Genomic DNA, 13,653 nt, shown 5'->3' with positions numbered 1-13,653 from the left:
ATGAGCGTGCGAGACGGACGGGCGTGCGAGACCGAGCGTGGAAGTGTGAGGACACAAAGTGGAACCGGAGAACAGACAGCGAGAAAGAGAGCAACTGAAGAGACAGACGGAGGGAGAGGGGGAACAGAGGAAGAAAAGACATCCCACTGTGGGCTCCCGCTCCTCTGTGGCCTGGGGTTGCCATGGTGACTGGAAGACCACTGATGGCAGCCTGAACACTTGATTGAGGTGAGAGATTGAGACTTCTGTGAGCAACAGAGACCATATGGGAGGGAGAACGAGGGAGAAAAATCCAACTCCCAACCCCCTTCTGTCTCCGGTTATTGTCTCCTCCACTCTCGCCGTCCATCCATCGTCTTCTAGAAATAATGAGGAGCGTATTAATTACCAAGAGGGCGTATGCTGCCGGCGGTGGTGTAGTGGGTAGCACTCTCGCCTCACAGCGAGAGGGTCCCGGGTTCAATTCCCGGGTTGGCCCTGGGTTCCTTCTGTGTGGAGTTTGCATGTTCTCCCCGTGTGAGCGTGGGTTCTCTCCGGGTTCTCCGGCTTCCTCCCACAGTCCAAAGACATGCAGGATGGGGATAGGTTCATTGATGACTCTAAATGTCCCGTAGGTGTGAATGTGAGTGTGAATGGTTGTTTGTCTCTACATGTCGGCCCTGCGATAGACTGGCGTCCTGTCTAGGGTGTACCCTGCCTTCGCCCAATGACAGCTGGGATCGCCCCCCCCGTGACCCTGAATACAGGATTAGCGGTAGAAAATGGATGGATGGATGGATGTTTAGAACGGCTTGTTTTAATCCACAACATGGACTGCAGAGAGAAGAGAAAAGTGCTCTTTCATTTTGCCGAGTCTGTCTTGATTCACACTCATCCATTCAACGGTGCAGAATGAAAGATGAATCATTGGAATACAACTTGATTTAATGCTCACATCCTTATAATTAGATGTAACAGGTTTGTTTGACATGATTGCCTTGACTCTAGATTCTGTAACCCTGTCTTTCAAGAGCTCTGCCCCTCGGCCAAAAAGTGCATAATATCACGCAATTTGCACTGAAAAAGACATTTTTCCTTTTTATATGTTCTGCAGATTATTTGTGAAGGGAACACAACCTGTACATTTGCAGGTCAAAACAAACCAACTTCTTCTTTCAGTTAAAGAAATTATTCTCCCCATATATATTTATTTTTAGCCTCGTACACTTCTTGCCGATGGCGTTTTTCTATTACTTTTCCGTTTGGAGATGTGTGAGAGTTAAATAAATGTGGAGCTTGGGAATTTTTTTCTGTCGGCATAAAGCGAAGACGGACGTGGAATTCATCAGTGCATAACAGACACGGCCATCATGTGAACCATACTAACCCGTTCCAAAATGATATGTGACATGGTGGCGTTGGCATCCACTATAATAGTGGCGGTCTTGTCATCTCGAATCTCCTTTAGGAGCGGTGTCGGGTCGTTGCTGTCGTCAAGCATGCGCACTGACAACGTCTCCTTGGAGATGAGGAACTGCCTGAGGAGCTGCTCCAGGTTCAATAAGCCTGGTGAGACACATGCACACAAGGAAAGAAATGATCATAAATTAGTCACATAACTTGTCATAAAGGCAAGACTCCCTCAAGGTTATGATAGTTTAAAAATCAAAAGTTTGTGAAATACAAAAAGTTAAGGAGACCGATGCTTTATATTTAATGCAGTAGGAACTTAATAAGCACACACTGTCCTCAGGTATGTGCCTCATGTTTGTTTTCCTGCCATCATTTAATCTATAAAAAACACCTCCATGCCAAACAAGTGGACTGATTACCTGTAATTATGATCATTATAAAGCCATCAAACACAAAGGGACATTTCAGCTACTTCTCTCGTACTCCATCCCCTGGTAATAGACCATTTGACTCCAGCGAGGTAAGTGGGATTTACCCTAATTAAAGCATGGCCGACTAAATGAAAAGGCTTCCAGCTGCATTTTACCCGCCACTCGGCATCCAAGTATTAGCTGTCCCTGAGAGTTTATTGGAATAATATTCCATATAGGAGTTTAAACTCATTTGTGAGGTGTGCAGAGAGAAAAATACAACCGGAATGAGGCTTAGAGTAGTAAACAACATTGTGTTGGTGTGATGGTTGCAGCTCTCATCACACTCGTACAACATTTCTTGATATTAGCAAGGAGGACCAAGAAGGACGTGCATAAGCCCAGCCTCCACCTGCTCTATCCATTACAAAGTGTAGACGTTGGCGTTTACTTGAGTTTTGCCGTGCCGACAGCAGAGTAGTTCATCCATCACAGGGAGACCAATTTCGGTACAGCAATTTGAAGTTATCATGCTGCCTGCCTTAGCTTCTCCACAGCACATTATCAGAAGCTCGAGAACCGGCCCAGTCACCAGAATCATGTCTAATAGCTTCTGTAATTATGTCTGCCTGCCTTTCAACCTGTCTGCACGGCGCCATATCACCGTGTGTGTTTGTCTTCCTGTACCTGGCTACCTGCGTCTGTACACTCATGAGACATCACTCCCGGCTGCCGCTCGCCCGGCTGTGTCTCCGACCTGTCAGATCGGCTTCCTCTGTAGTAGAACGCCGAATAACCTGGATGAGCTTGAAATAGCTGCAGCTTAAAGGTCCCATATTACACTGTTTTTCATCAATTCCATACAGCTGTCAGAGGTCCAACAACACTGTATTCCATATGCATTGCCCCAAACCCATCCGTGGTCCTGAATTTCAGCTGTCTAAAAGTTGCTCAAATGAGCTCTGCTGAGAACAGGCTGGTTCTGTGTCTGTACCTTTAAATGCTAATGAGCTCCGTCTGTCATCGCCTACTTGGAGAGAGACGGAGACGATGCCGCTTACGGCAGCATGCTCCAATGTTTACGTGGATGTATCACTATGACTCGCCTATATGTCTCAGGTGAAGTTGCTGGGTCCCGTATGGTTGTAACGGATCCTTTTAGAGGGTCAGTGTTGAGGCACAGCCAGCTTTGTACTGACCCTCGTTACTGAAGCAGTCCGATGTGAAGTGGTTAGCACACACATACAAGCTAACACGAACCTTAGCCGGCACATTGTCATTAAAAATGAAACACAAGAGACCCGGACCGTCGTGCATGGCGTTCTGTCGGACACGCCCCCGGGTTCCATCTGACCGGAGGCAGCAGTGAAGACGCACCAGAGCGCTGAGACAGAGGGAGGATTGTCTCCAGCTTCACCGGGATTTATTCAAGGAGCACCAGCCGGATCACCCAGCGCCACAACCGGTAAGTCGAGTTGCGCTCTCCCCGCTCTCAGATATCTCCTATCATCAGAGGAGTTCAGCCTATGAAAATGACTCCCTTCGTTACGTAACAACAGGAGCTGAATCTGAACAGCCTGTAGAAGCGCCGTTGTACCAGTGGGGGGGCTGCAGAGACCATGCAGGAGTCGCTTGTTCTCCTCATTCTGGGAGTTGACAGGCTTGGGGAGGACCAGTTTATAGGTGTACCAGAGAAAACCTGTTTTTCATAATATGGGACCTTTAAGCTTCAGCATCTTGCCACTTCCTGATCATTACCTTAGACACTGTACCAGACCGGCTGAACAGCAGACACACATTCACACGCACATGGAGTGACACGTGGAAGGAAAAAAACTCCCTTTAGTGCTGCACAGTATTCAAAGGGGAGCAGGGATCTGTGTTTTACAGCAGGTGGGTCGCTCCCTCACTGTTTGCTCTGGTGCACCGCTTTCAATCAAATGCAAAAAAATCTCCTCTTTAGTCGGACTGTCCCTGTACGCCGAAAAATCAACTTCTGTGGAATTGTTTAAAAATGTACGACACACAAACATAAGACATTGACGGGAAACAATGCAGTAGTCTGACATTACTGTTTGAAAACATCACAGTCACAGTCAACAAATAGTTCCTCTATAGCTGTATCGGCACCCTAATAAGGAGCTGCAAATGCAAATCAAAGACATTTACCAACTGCTGCTTCATAATAAAAAAGGTTCAACTGGTGAATTACAGGATGCGTTTTCCTGTGAGGCAGCCACAGAATCTGCAGCTGCACCAGAAACCTGGACTGGAATCTTAAAAGAATACCTTAAAGGTGCTCGGTGTGAGGTTTCTTGTAAACAAACAACTTTTTGAACTTTTTATATATACATTCCTGTTTACAAGAGGCGACAGCGATGCCGGTGTTGTTTTCACCTTGTGAGTCTGTGCGTGTCATCAAGGTGAAAAGTGATCCTGCAGACCAGCTGGAGCAGGAAATACCAGATTGTGGGACCGCGATAGCGTCGTAACCATGCAAGGAGCTGTCATGCAACTTTACGTTAAAAATGAGAGCTGATTTCCAACATGGGTGTGGTTCCTATCTTGCAGCCTTTGCTGGCTCCGTTTCTGGGACATTGACGGTAGAATAGTGTGAAAACCATCTATGGGAATGCACAATGCAAAAACGGGGACCCACCCGGGAAAGAAACACTCCTACCGGTGGTAACTCCTCACCTTGATGTAGTCATTTCAGGAGGACTCACATCAGGTGGTTACAGGTAACATCACACTTCTGACCACATGCATCGGGACAGGTGTTAAGTTTCTCTTTAATTACAGAGCGAGGGTTGTGCTCGTAGTTGTGATGATGTTGAAGTGCGAATCTCTGGAATGCATCATATGAAAGAGGATCCTCACTAGTAATGAAGTAAACGTGTGTGTGTGTGTGTGTGCGTGTGTGTGTGTGTGCGTGTGTGTGTTAGTTACTTCATTGGCATGGGCAACACACGACTACACATCTCTCTCAGGCAAACAGATGAAGGTGAGGACTGACATTCAAGTCAGGTAACGTTTACCTTTCATATACTTTCACCACAGGGAGCACACACACACACACACACACACACACACACAAAATACCCCAAGCAAACCACACCACCACACAGAGACACCTGCATTTTAAAAAGCAACGCCCTGTGAAAGTAACACAGCGTCTGAATATTAATTCCTTGTGAGGTTTAGGTGAAGAATGCATAAATGAAACTTTTCATCGAGGCTTTCAACACAGAGCCGAAAGCCCAGATGACAGCCGTACATTATGATGACTCATCATTTAGCCTTGAGCAGAGAGGAAAAGGCTGCTTTATGACTTTCGCAATCATCGGGGGTCATCACTTTCATGTTTGTAGGCAAGATCATGTGTCAAAGCATTCAAAGTATGATTGAGAATATCCCCATCCCCATTAACCAAGCTGCTGGTGGCACAGATTTCTGTTTTTGACCCTCGGGGGCCCAAATGAAGTGAATACCACCAATGATGATTATTACTAAATCCCTTTTATTGCTTTCTCATAATTCAAACACAATACTGCTCTGCCTAACAGAGGCTACTGTGGGTGAACCTCTGACCCTTCAGACCTTTTTTCTACATTTTAAAGTTGAATGCACTAAGCGGGTGCACTTTGAGAGAAATAAAAATAAAGAGGAACTCGATGAATCACGCTGTGCTCTTGTAAACAATTTACAACGTCTTCCCGCTGATCATGCTTGCCGTCTCTGCAAACATTCATATTCATTCTTCATGCAGCACCCTGCCCGCAAATGACTCATCCTCCACAAAGCTTCATTTGTAGATTTCACAGCCTGAGTGTGACAAAACCGTGTGATGAGTGGAAGTGCTCGATTGCATTGAACCTGTTAGGTTGGGAAACTGCCCTCTATAGAGTCATAAGGGATTCTTTTGTGTGTCTTAAATAGGACATGTAACAGTGAAATACATTATGGGGTTAAGCCGAGTATATCAAAGCTGGTTTCCTTTCAATTGTTTTTATGTGTGTATGTATGTTGAATTATATTTTTCAAGACATTGCAAATATATTTTTACAAGTTGGTGTATCAATAATAAGAAAGGAGACTTTCTGTAGCAAATAAATCATGCTGTACTATAGAAGCATTCCTCACATGGACTGCTGAGGGGAGTGTTACATTCTGCATGTTAATAAATTAACATAATACCTAATCAACATTCCATTTTTTACATTGTTTTCATAGTTTTGAGGTTTGACTGGCGCTCATTTAATAACATTATCTTGTCCTCTGCTCCATCAGCTGTTAATGCTCACATCTTCTAATATTCATATACCAGTAGTGAATAGAAACACTAATAAGTAAGCAAAAGAAATAAACAAACGTAGCCTTCGTCTAAACTTTGCATTTTACTCTAACAAAGATAAATACTGCATCTATTGCTCTCAAGCTCTGGCCATTCAAAATGTAATTTTACAACTCATTAAAAAAGGCTGCAGGAGAGCGACGTGCCTTCCATCTATTCAATGAGAAGTATTTAAAACCACAAAGTTATGCTATTTGGAGCAGCTTCCATTGCCACGTCGACTGCTGACATCGATGGCTTCCACATCAGGATCGTCGTAGACGACTACAATTATCACGGTAATTATGTACCATTAAGACCTGTTGCTGTCATTCTTACACCTCGATATACACACCTTGTCACAAGTCACGGCTCACACGCCTCTTCTCTTCCACCTCACTGATGCTCATTAAAGTGAAGTGATGCCAATACCACATACAAATATGGAGAGGCAGTAAATCAGCCCTAGAAACTGATAGTAATGGAGAATAGTCATTTAATAGATGACATGGAAGTGCAAAAAAAGGGAAATAAGAAAAGGGCACACTGTATAAATACAATAAAATCCAAAAGAAACAGAAGGGAAAGTGCTGTTTTCTACTGCAGCTGCAGTGCATTAATGCAGTGAACTAAACATCGGCCTCCAACTGTGCCTATCAAAGGTGGAAAAATGTTTGAACTTTAGAAACCTGTATTTACACTGCAGCTCCGGTCAAATCTCACAGTTTATGGTATGTTCCCTTGCAATTTCCTGGCAGCTGCACCAATCACCTCACTAATGAAAGTGCACTTCTGTGAATGTGTTGGGTTTGCACGGTGTGTGCGTCTGTATGCAGGCGAGTCCTGTGTGAGCATTATTACTGCTCTCTTTTCATTAACCAAAGGTCACAGCCGCACGACCCGCGAGGTCACCCAGTAGGTCAAAAAATGCAACCGCGTGCACAGAGTTACAGTGCCGCGATCGCTGCGGCGACACGCTGCAGTCGATAGCGAAGGTTAGCTCGACTAATGTCCGTTTGGGTGTGCACGGTGCCTTTGGGCACGGCTCCACCTCCACGCCTGCCTCCTCAGCCATGGCTGCAAAATATTCATGAATTGGCCACGCTCTATTAGGCTGTCACTGGTTTACGGTGATTAATGAGGCCGGCACATGTGGACGAGCCACCGACAGCAGGCTGCCAACCGACCAACTGAGCTGACGTGGAGGGGAGGGGGGGGAGCTAGCCGGAGTCGAATGGCTTTCAGCTGATGCTATTGCCAAATGCAGGCACACACACATAAACACGCACAAATCCTGGCACGCTGCCATCCGCTGCATTTTCTATTGAATGAATGAGGGTCACATGAGAGGGTGCAATCAATACAGCCGCGTCATTTCCTGGACTGTCTCCCCTTGTTGCCAATGTATAATTCCAGTGTAGTTACCCCGTCCCCTTTCCTCACCCCAATCACTACACTTCACCCCTGCACAACAGCATCCTCTCCTCTCCTCTCTCATTTCAGACTCCCCCCTGGTCTCTTTTATCTACCTCTCATCTCTCCTCATTTCACTTCTTTTCTTTTCATTTCATTTAATTTCCTTTCCAGTCCTCTCTTAACCCTCTCTCTCTCTCTCTCTCTCTCTCTCTCTCTCTCTCTCACACATCCAGAGGGCAGAAGAAAAGTAATGTTAAAAATGAGTTTCTTCTCCTCCAAACTCACCAATATTAAAGTCAGTGGGTTCCTAAAAGATTCACTTGTTATCACTTTTTTCGCCAGAGCGGTATTAATCAGTTCTTGGTGGGATTAATGTCACAGAAACAGGATCTGAGTGTAATAACCAACAGGTACGGAGGAACACCTCAAAGGAAAACACAACTAATGATACATTTCTGAGCCTTGCACTTATAATGGGTTATATAGTGGGATTGGGTTAAACTATCATTGTGCTGTACTTGTATTTTTCCATTTCTGCAACTAAATGCTTTCTTTCCCTAATCTTCCTATGAAGCAAGGAATCTCTATCTGAACGTATCAGAATCAGAATCAGGCCAATAAGGAGGAGGAACAAGGAATTTGACATTTCGTTGCTCTCATAATATGCTACCATATTAAAGGCATAATGCATATAAGAAAAAGGAAGGAAGGCAGAAGGAATAAAATATTTGGAATATCTTTTGGTTTTCATCAGAGGAACATGATAACGGTGGCCTGAAGGCATCACAGGGAACCGACGAGTTTCCCAGAGGGAGCACAAGTCTGGACCAAAAAAATCTAAACGGGCACGCACTCTGGACAGCCACGTCTCCAACGGGGACTAATAAAGGGGGAAATACATTGATTTAATGTACTCGAGTTTGTGTAAGAAAATCTAAAAACCCACAAGTTTTGGTTTAATACGCAAAACTTTAACTGACAAATCTGGTCTTGAAGGTTACGAATGAAACGAGACTCCAAAGTAAAAAAAAACACCAAGAGGCTGTCAGAGAGGAAGATGAAAGGCAGAAGACTGAGTATTGAGGTAGGCGGGCGGTCCGGTTCACAGTGGCTCATCACCATCACTGGGCTGTCTGACACATGGTGATGTCTCAAGCCTATTTCCTTTCTTCAAAGCCTCGTGCTGATTAGGAAAAAAGGTTAGCGGTGCCACTCAGGGTCATGGCGCCTTTGTCTGGGGAGTTGTAATTAGTGCTTACTGGACTGCAAGAGGGTGGGAACAAGCCATGATTTAATCTTCCTCTCTATTTACCAAAATACCTTCCCTTGAGGAGATTTTCAAGCTTTTTAAAGGTCATTCAGTTTAGTATCTTTGGAATCTAACGAGTGCCTTTGACAAGGAGGCGGTCGGATCACTGGTTGGTGTACATGTATCTTTTTGGTCGGTCTTAAAGATGTATCTTGATGATCAGCAGGGGGATATTTAAGAGTGAGTGTTGAAAACAGAGTAGGTGTGACGCTGCTGACGCAGCATATCAGCTATAATATAATCTTAATTTAAGGATGATGATGATATTGACGATTATGAGAAGGAGACAGGATTCCACAGTAAATGTGACTTATGTTGGGATGCAACATAGCGGCGTGTTGTTTGCGAGGACGTTTCAGCTGCGGAGAGCAGCAGCTGCTTCAGGAGGGAGCATGTCGCAGGGTGAGATGTTGATAAGCAGCGCATCTGTTAGAACACAGACGGCACGCTTGGGAACGGTTTACGTGAACCAACACGTGTTAAAGGATAGCAGACATTAAACAGAAATGTTCGCGCTTTTGTTGGCAGATTCCCCCCCTAGGTGTGTGTGAGACGGTGTGTGAGACGGTGTGTTCAGGTGCGAGCGTGTGAATCCCGTACTCACAGTCGGCCTGTGCACAGATGAGGCAGGCGGTGGTGCTGTTAAAGAAGGTGAGAAGGCCGGCCACGGCCAGGCTGATGTCGCTGTTGGTGGGCCTCAGGTCCAGAGTGGTGAACCGGGGGAACTGAACCTTCAGAATGTCCTCCGGAGCCACCTTGACATAGGGCACCTGCACAGAGACGCCGATGTCAGATTACCATCTCATCTGCAGCAGATTGACATTCATGTTCATGTTTAAAAATGCAGCAGACGTCTGCAGTGAAAGAGATCACAATGAGAGAAAATGTGAGTGTAAAAATGGTGAAATGCATGCAGATCGCTGGAAGAATCAATTAAAATAAAATAGGATAAGGCAGGGATCTGTGGCAGTGTGCGTAGTCAGACTGCCCGTACTTTCAGTGACTGAGCAGTGGAGCTAAAGTGCGAGTGTGGATCTAAAAAGGTATTCTTGTTCCACCCACATGAACAAGGCCTTGTTAGAGATAGCTTCAGTACAACACCCCCTCACCCACTGTTACAAAACATTTGTTTACCCGGCTCAACTGTTTCAGGTCAAACTTATGACATACATAAAACATCACAGCATGTTTCAGCAAAAGATCTGTTCTAGTTTGTGGGTGAATATTGGGAGAAACATTTCCTATTAATTCCATTCAGGTAGAAATTAATGTAAAACTATTAGCGGTTCACTTTGAAGTACTGCTCCATGTAACACAATTGGGAGAATAGGCTTTGTACCTCAGCGCATGAAATAAAAAAGGGTCATAATGAGGTTAAAGTGCTGAGAGTTAATTTGAAGATAGTTACATCCATATCAGATGAACAGAATTGGACGATCAAATATATTCAAATGAGTGCATAAAGACATCATATCTAATCCTTTCGGTTGTATCGTTTTTAATCAACTCTTAATCACTTGACACGACTAAACTTCCCAATTAGGAGTACTCCACAGTTTGGCCAAACAGATAACATGTATGCAATGTATGCATGTGGCGGAGCTTTGTCCTGCTGCATTGTCCTTCAAATGTCTGTCTGCACCATTCACCCAACGTGGATGTGAAACGCCTCAAACACCCTTGAAGCTGGAAGTCAATCGAATGAACTCCAATTTAGAAAATGTATCACAGTCCTAAAAACATGAAACACAGATGGTCTATAACTGAAAACATCACATAAATAATAAACATCTTCAAATGACACTGGACACATCGACTATTAAACTTCAAAACAAAAATAGGGGAAGAAACATTTAATGAGGCGCATGTGTTTTGTCAGTCGTCAGAGCAAAGATCAAACCCAAGGAGGAAGTAAAAGAAAGGCAGCCAAGCCTTCAGGGAGGATCAATAAATACACAATTCTTCTGTCCGAGACCCATTGTGAGGCATGCAAGCTTCAGTGAGATTGATCGCCGTGTTCTAACACCATAGATTTGCTGCAGCTTTATAAATATCTGTGTTCCTTAGCCGGCCCCTAATGAATTCATCATATCACCCACCGCTGCAGTTACAGGTATATCCAGCACTCTCCGCTGTCAGAGGGGACGCTAACTACGCTGCAGCTAACCCTGCAGCCTTCCTTCAGCTTGAGCACAGCCGCCAAACCTGGAGCGGAGTAACCTACAAATCTGCTGAACTTCAAGAAAAATCATAAATTACATTTCACCCCCAATTCAAACACGTCTCCCCGTCTATTTTCCTCCAATGAAATCCATCTCTGCTTCAGCTCTCCGTTGGAATGATGTGAAGGGATACATGCTGTCGGGGCTTACAGTGCGACCCGGGAGGGGGGGAGAGGGAGAGTGCGAATGAGTGTGGCAGGTGTCGGGTCAGTCGGCTGCCAAGGTATTGCAGTAGAGCGCGGTGGGGCTTGAAGGGGATGCGGGAGGACATGCTGGGTCCGAGAGGAGGGACGGGGAAGGAGAGCCTCTTCATCATGGCAGATTGCCTGTCTGTGTGGTTCCCAGCGCCCATACATTGCTTTCCCTCTCGTCTCCACATCCCCTCGATTGGTTTTCCATCCCTGCCCATCAGGGTGTAATGGAGTCCCAGGGTGCCTGGATGGATGGAGGTACGGTCACTACTGACAGCCCCTGCTGGAACGCCATTCAGTCCTCTCAAGAAGTCCTAAAACCTGGGTAATAGCCGTACACCACACTGGGGAAATGCGCCCCTCTTCAGGTGTGTCCTTCATCTTCCCTGTTGCATTCGTACAATTATGTCTCTCTCTCTCCTGTTTCTCTGCATTGCCTAGATTGTTTACTCTTTTTCCTCTCCTCCACTTGTCCCCTTTATCATGCATTCTTTCCTTGCTTTTCTGTACTGCAGACTCGTGCTCCGCGACCCCTTTCACTTAGAAACCTGACACGCTTCGATAGGCTGTATCGGAGGCAGCAGGGGGCTTAGAAAGCAGCTTACACAAATTCACAGACACACCCACACACACACACACACACTTTGTCCTTTTCCATCCTATTGGCCCAGTGGACTCTACTGCTACAAACGCCGGTGTCTCCGAGGACTTACTTGGCTATGAAAGACTTGATTCATCATCAAACTCCACAGCCTCGAACACGCGTTTAATTACACATCCTGATCATTTTCCCAAAAACATATTTTTATTCCCACTGTATAGTCAACACAGTGTTTAGCATTCACAACGGAACGTAGCTTCCAGCAAGGCCTGGAAAGAGAGGACCTTATCTGCACATCGTGCCTCCGGCTCCCCCCCACCGGTTGCAGCAATATGATTAATTGGTTGTTAAACTGTGGCAGTCACTCCCCCCTCATGTGGTGGGGTGACAAAGTGTTTGGAATCAAGACTCGAGTTAAAACAGGGGCAATCCAAGCAGTGAAAATCAATCTCCGCATTAGCAACAGCAAGTTGTCTGCCACATCAAAGTGGCTTGCCAGACTTCTTATCTGCAACCAGCAGGTCGTATCAGTCACTCCGCTGGTCAATTAATCCCAAAAAATAAAAAACTGAAAAATCTTCCCTACATGTGTGTTTGCGTGGCACGGCTTCAAAGACTCTGAAACCACACAGCTGCATCACTTTGAGTGCAGCTCCGCAGGAAAACCCTGAGTACTAATCCACAGTGAGTTCATTTAATGGCAAACCGGCACATCTGATCACAAATGATGACTTTTTGATCTTCCGTTGTCAACGGGGACAATGCCACTCTTTGTTTGGCTTTGTGGTAATTGTTAAAGCTGCACTAATCGGTTTCTTTTTAATAACGGTGGATCAAATGATTATGTGACACTGGTACACAGACCCACAGAGAATCATCACTTAACTCTGCAGTTCCCCTCAGCGTCTTCCAGCTCATTTTACAGTTTTACAGTCACGGCTAACGGTTTGCTTTAGTCTCTCTCTGTTTTTAACGTTAAAGCTTTGACGAACCAAAGTGTGTTGCGTTCCAGATATTTTCCTTAGGAGTTGGCGGCCAAAAATGGAGTTAAAAGGAAGTGAATATTGGACCAACACTGATGAAGCCAGAAACATGAGTCCAAGTGAATGTTGCTCTGTCTTCTTGATGTCAAAACACGTCCACGATCATTTGACTGAGATAATGTAATCGTTGTGTGCTGCTTTAAGCTTCTATCTTCTATCATTTTCCATGCACACGGTGCTTTACTGGCTTCATGTCCCTACCATTGGCAGAAACCAGGCTGCAATCTCCAGTTCTGAAAAGTTAAGCCAATGCAGAAGTGCCTTGAATGCAATCTTTCTACTGACCATCAGGGGGCCACTCCTCTGGTTGCATGGGAATCAATTAGAAAATGAGCCACCTGCTCATTTGATTAATGAATTAATTAAAATATCCACTCTGTGATTCATAAATGTTATTGTCACAAATTGCAACATTATAGCAGTTAAATTCAGATATCTTCTTTGCTTAAGCACAGACAATTATTCGAGGCCCTGTAAACAACGTGTAGATACTAGTAAAGCAGCTGTAATTCAAAATTAGATGGGAGTGTCATTAAGAATCATCTGCTCAGGGCAGTCACACTATTGTTGTGGGAGTCAACTAATCACATTTGAATAACTGTGAGGGGAGGAAAATCACAGGCTAATAAAGCCCAAGGTAACCACTCCACTTTTAATAATGTGGCAGCTTCACTGGAAATAGAATTAAATGCCGAGGTGAAAGACAGGCATGTGCCTGGGGGGCGAAGGGGGGGAG

At 45.0% G+C, this 13,653-nt stretch overlaps 1 protein-coding gene across 1 annotated transcript in view; it reads right to left on the bottom strand.

Annotated features, from left to right (window-relative positions):
- grik4 (glutamate receptor, ionotropic, kainate 4) overlaps positions 1 to 13,653 on the bottom strand; it is a 182,894-nt gene that overhangs the window by 69,054 nt on the left and 100,187 nt on the right. The window contains exons 5-6 of the mRNA XM_084019062.1: positions 9,465 to 9,630; positions 1,367 to 1,545 (exon numbers count right to left, since the gene is read on the bottom strand). Of these exons, the coding sequence (XP_083875188.1) occupies positions 1,367 to 1,545; positions 9,465 to 9,630 (345 nt within the window). The remainder of the gene's footprint in view (positions 1 to 1,366; positions 1,546 to 9,464; positions 9,631 to 13,653) is intronic.

The sequence above is a fragment of the Eutrigla gurnardus genome, assembly GCF_963514095.1.
Source record: "Eutrigla gurnardus genome assembly, chromosome: 10".
In the NCBI taxonomy this organism is placed as follows: domain Eukaryota; kingdom Metazoa; phylum Chordata; class Actinopteri; order Perciformes; family Triglidae; genus Eutrigla; species Eutrigla gurnardus.
The sequence above is the reverse complement of the archived record's forward strand: the minus strand, read 5'-3'. Positions and strand labels throughout refer to the sequence as shown.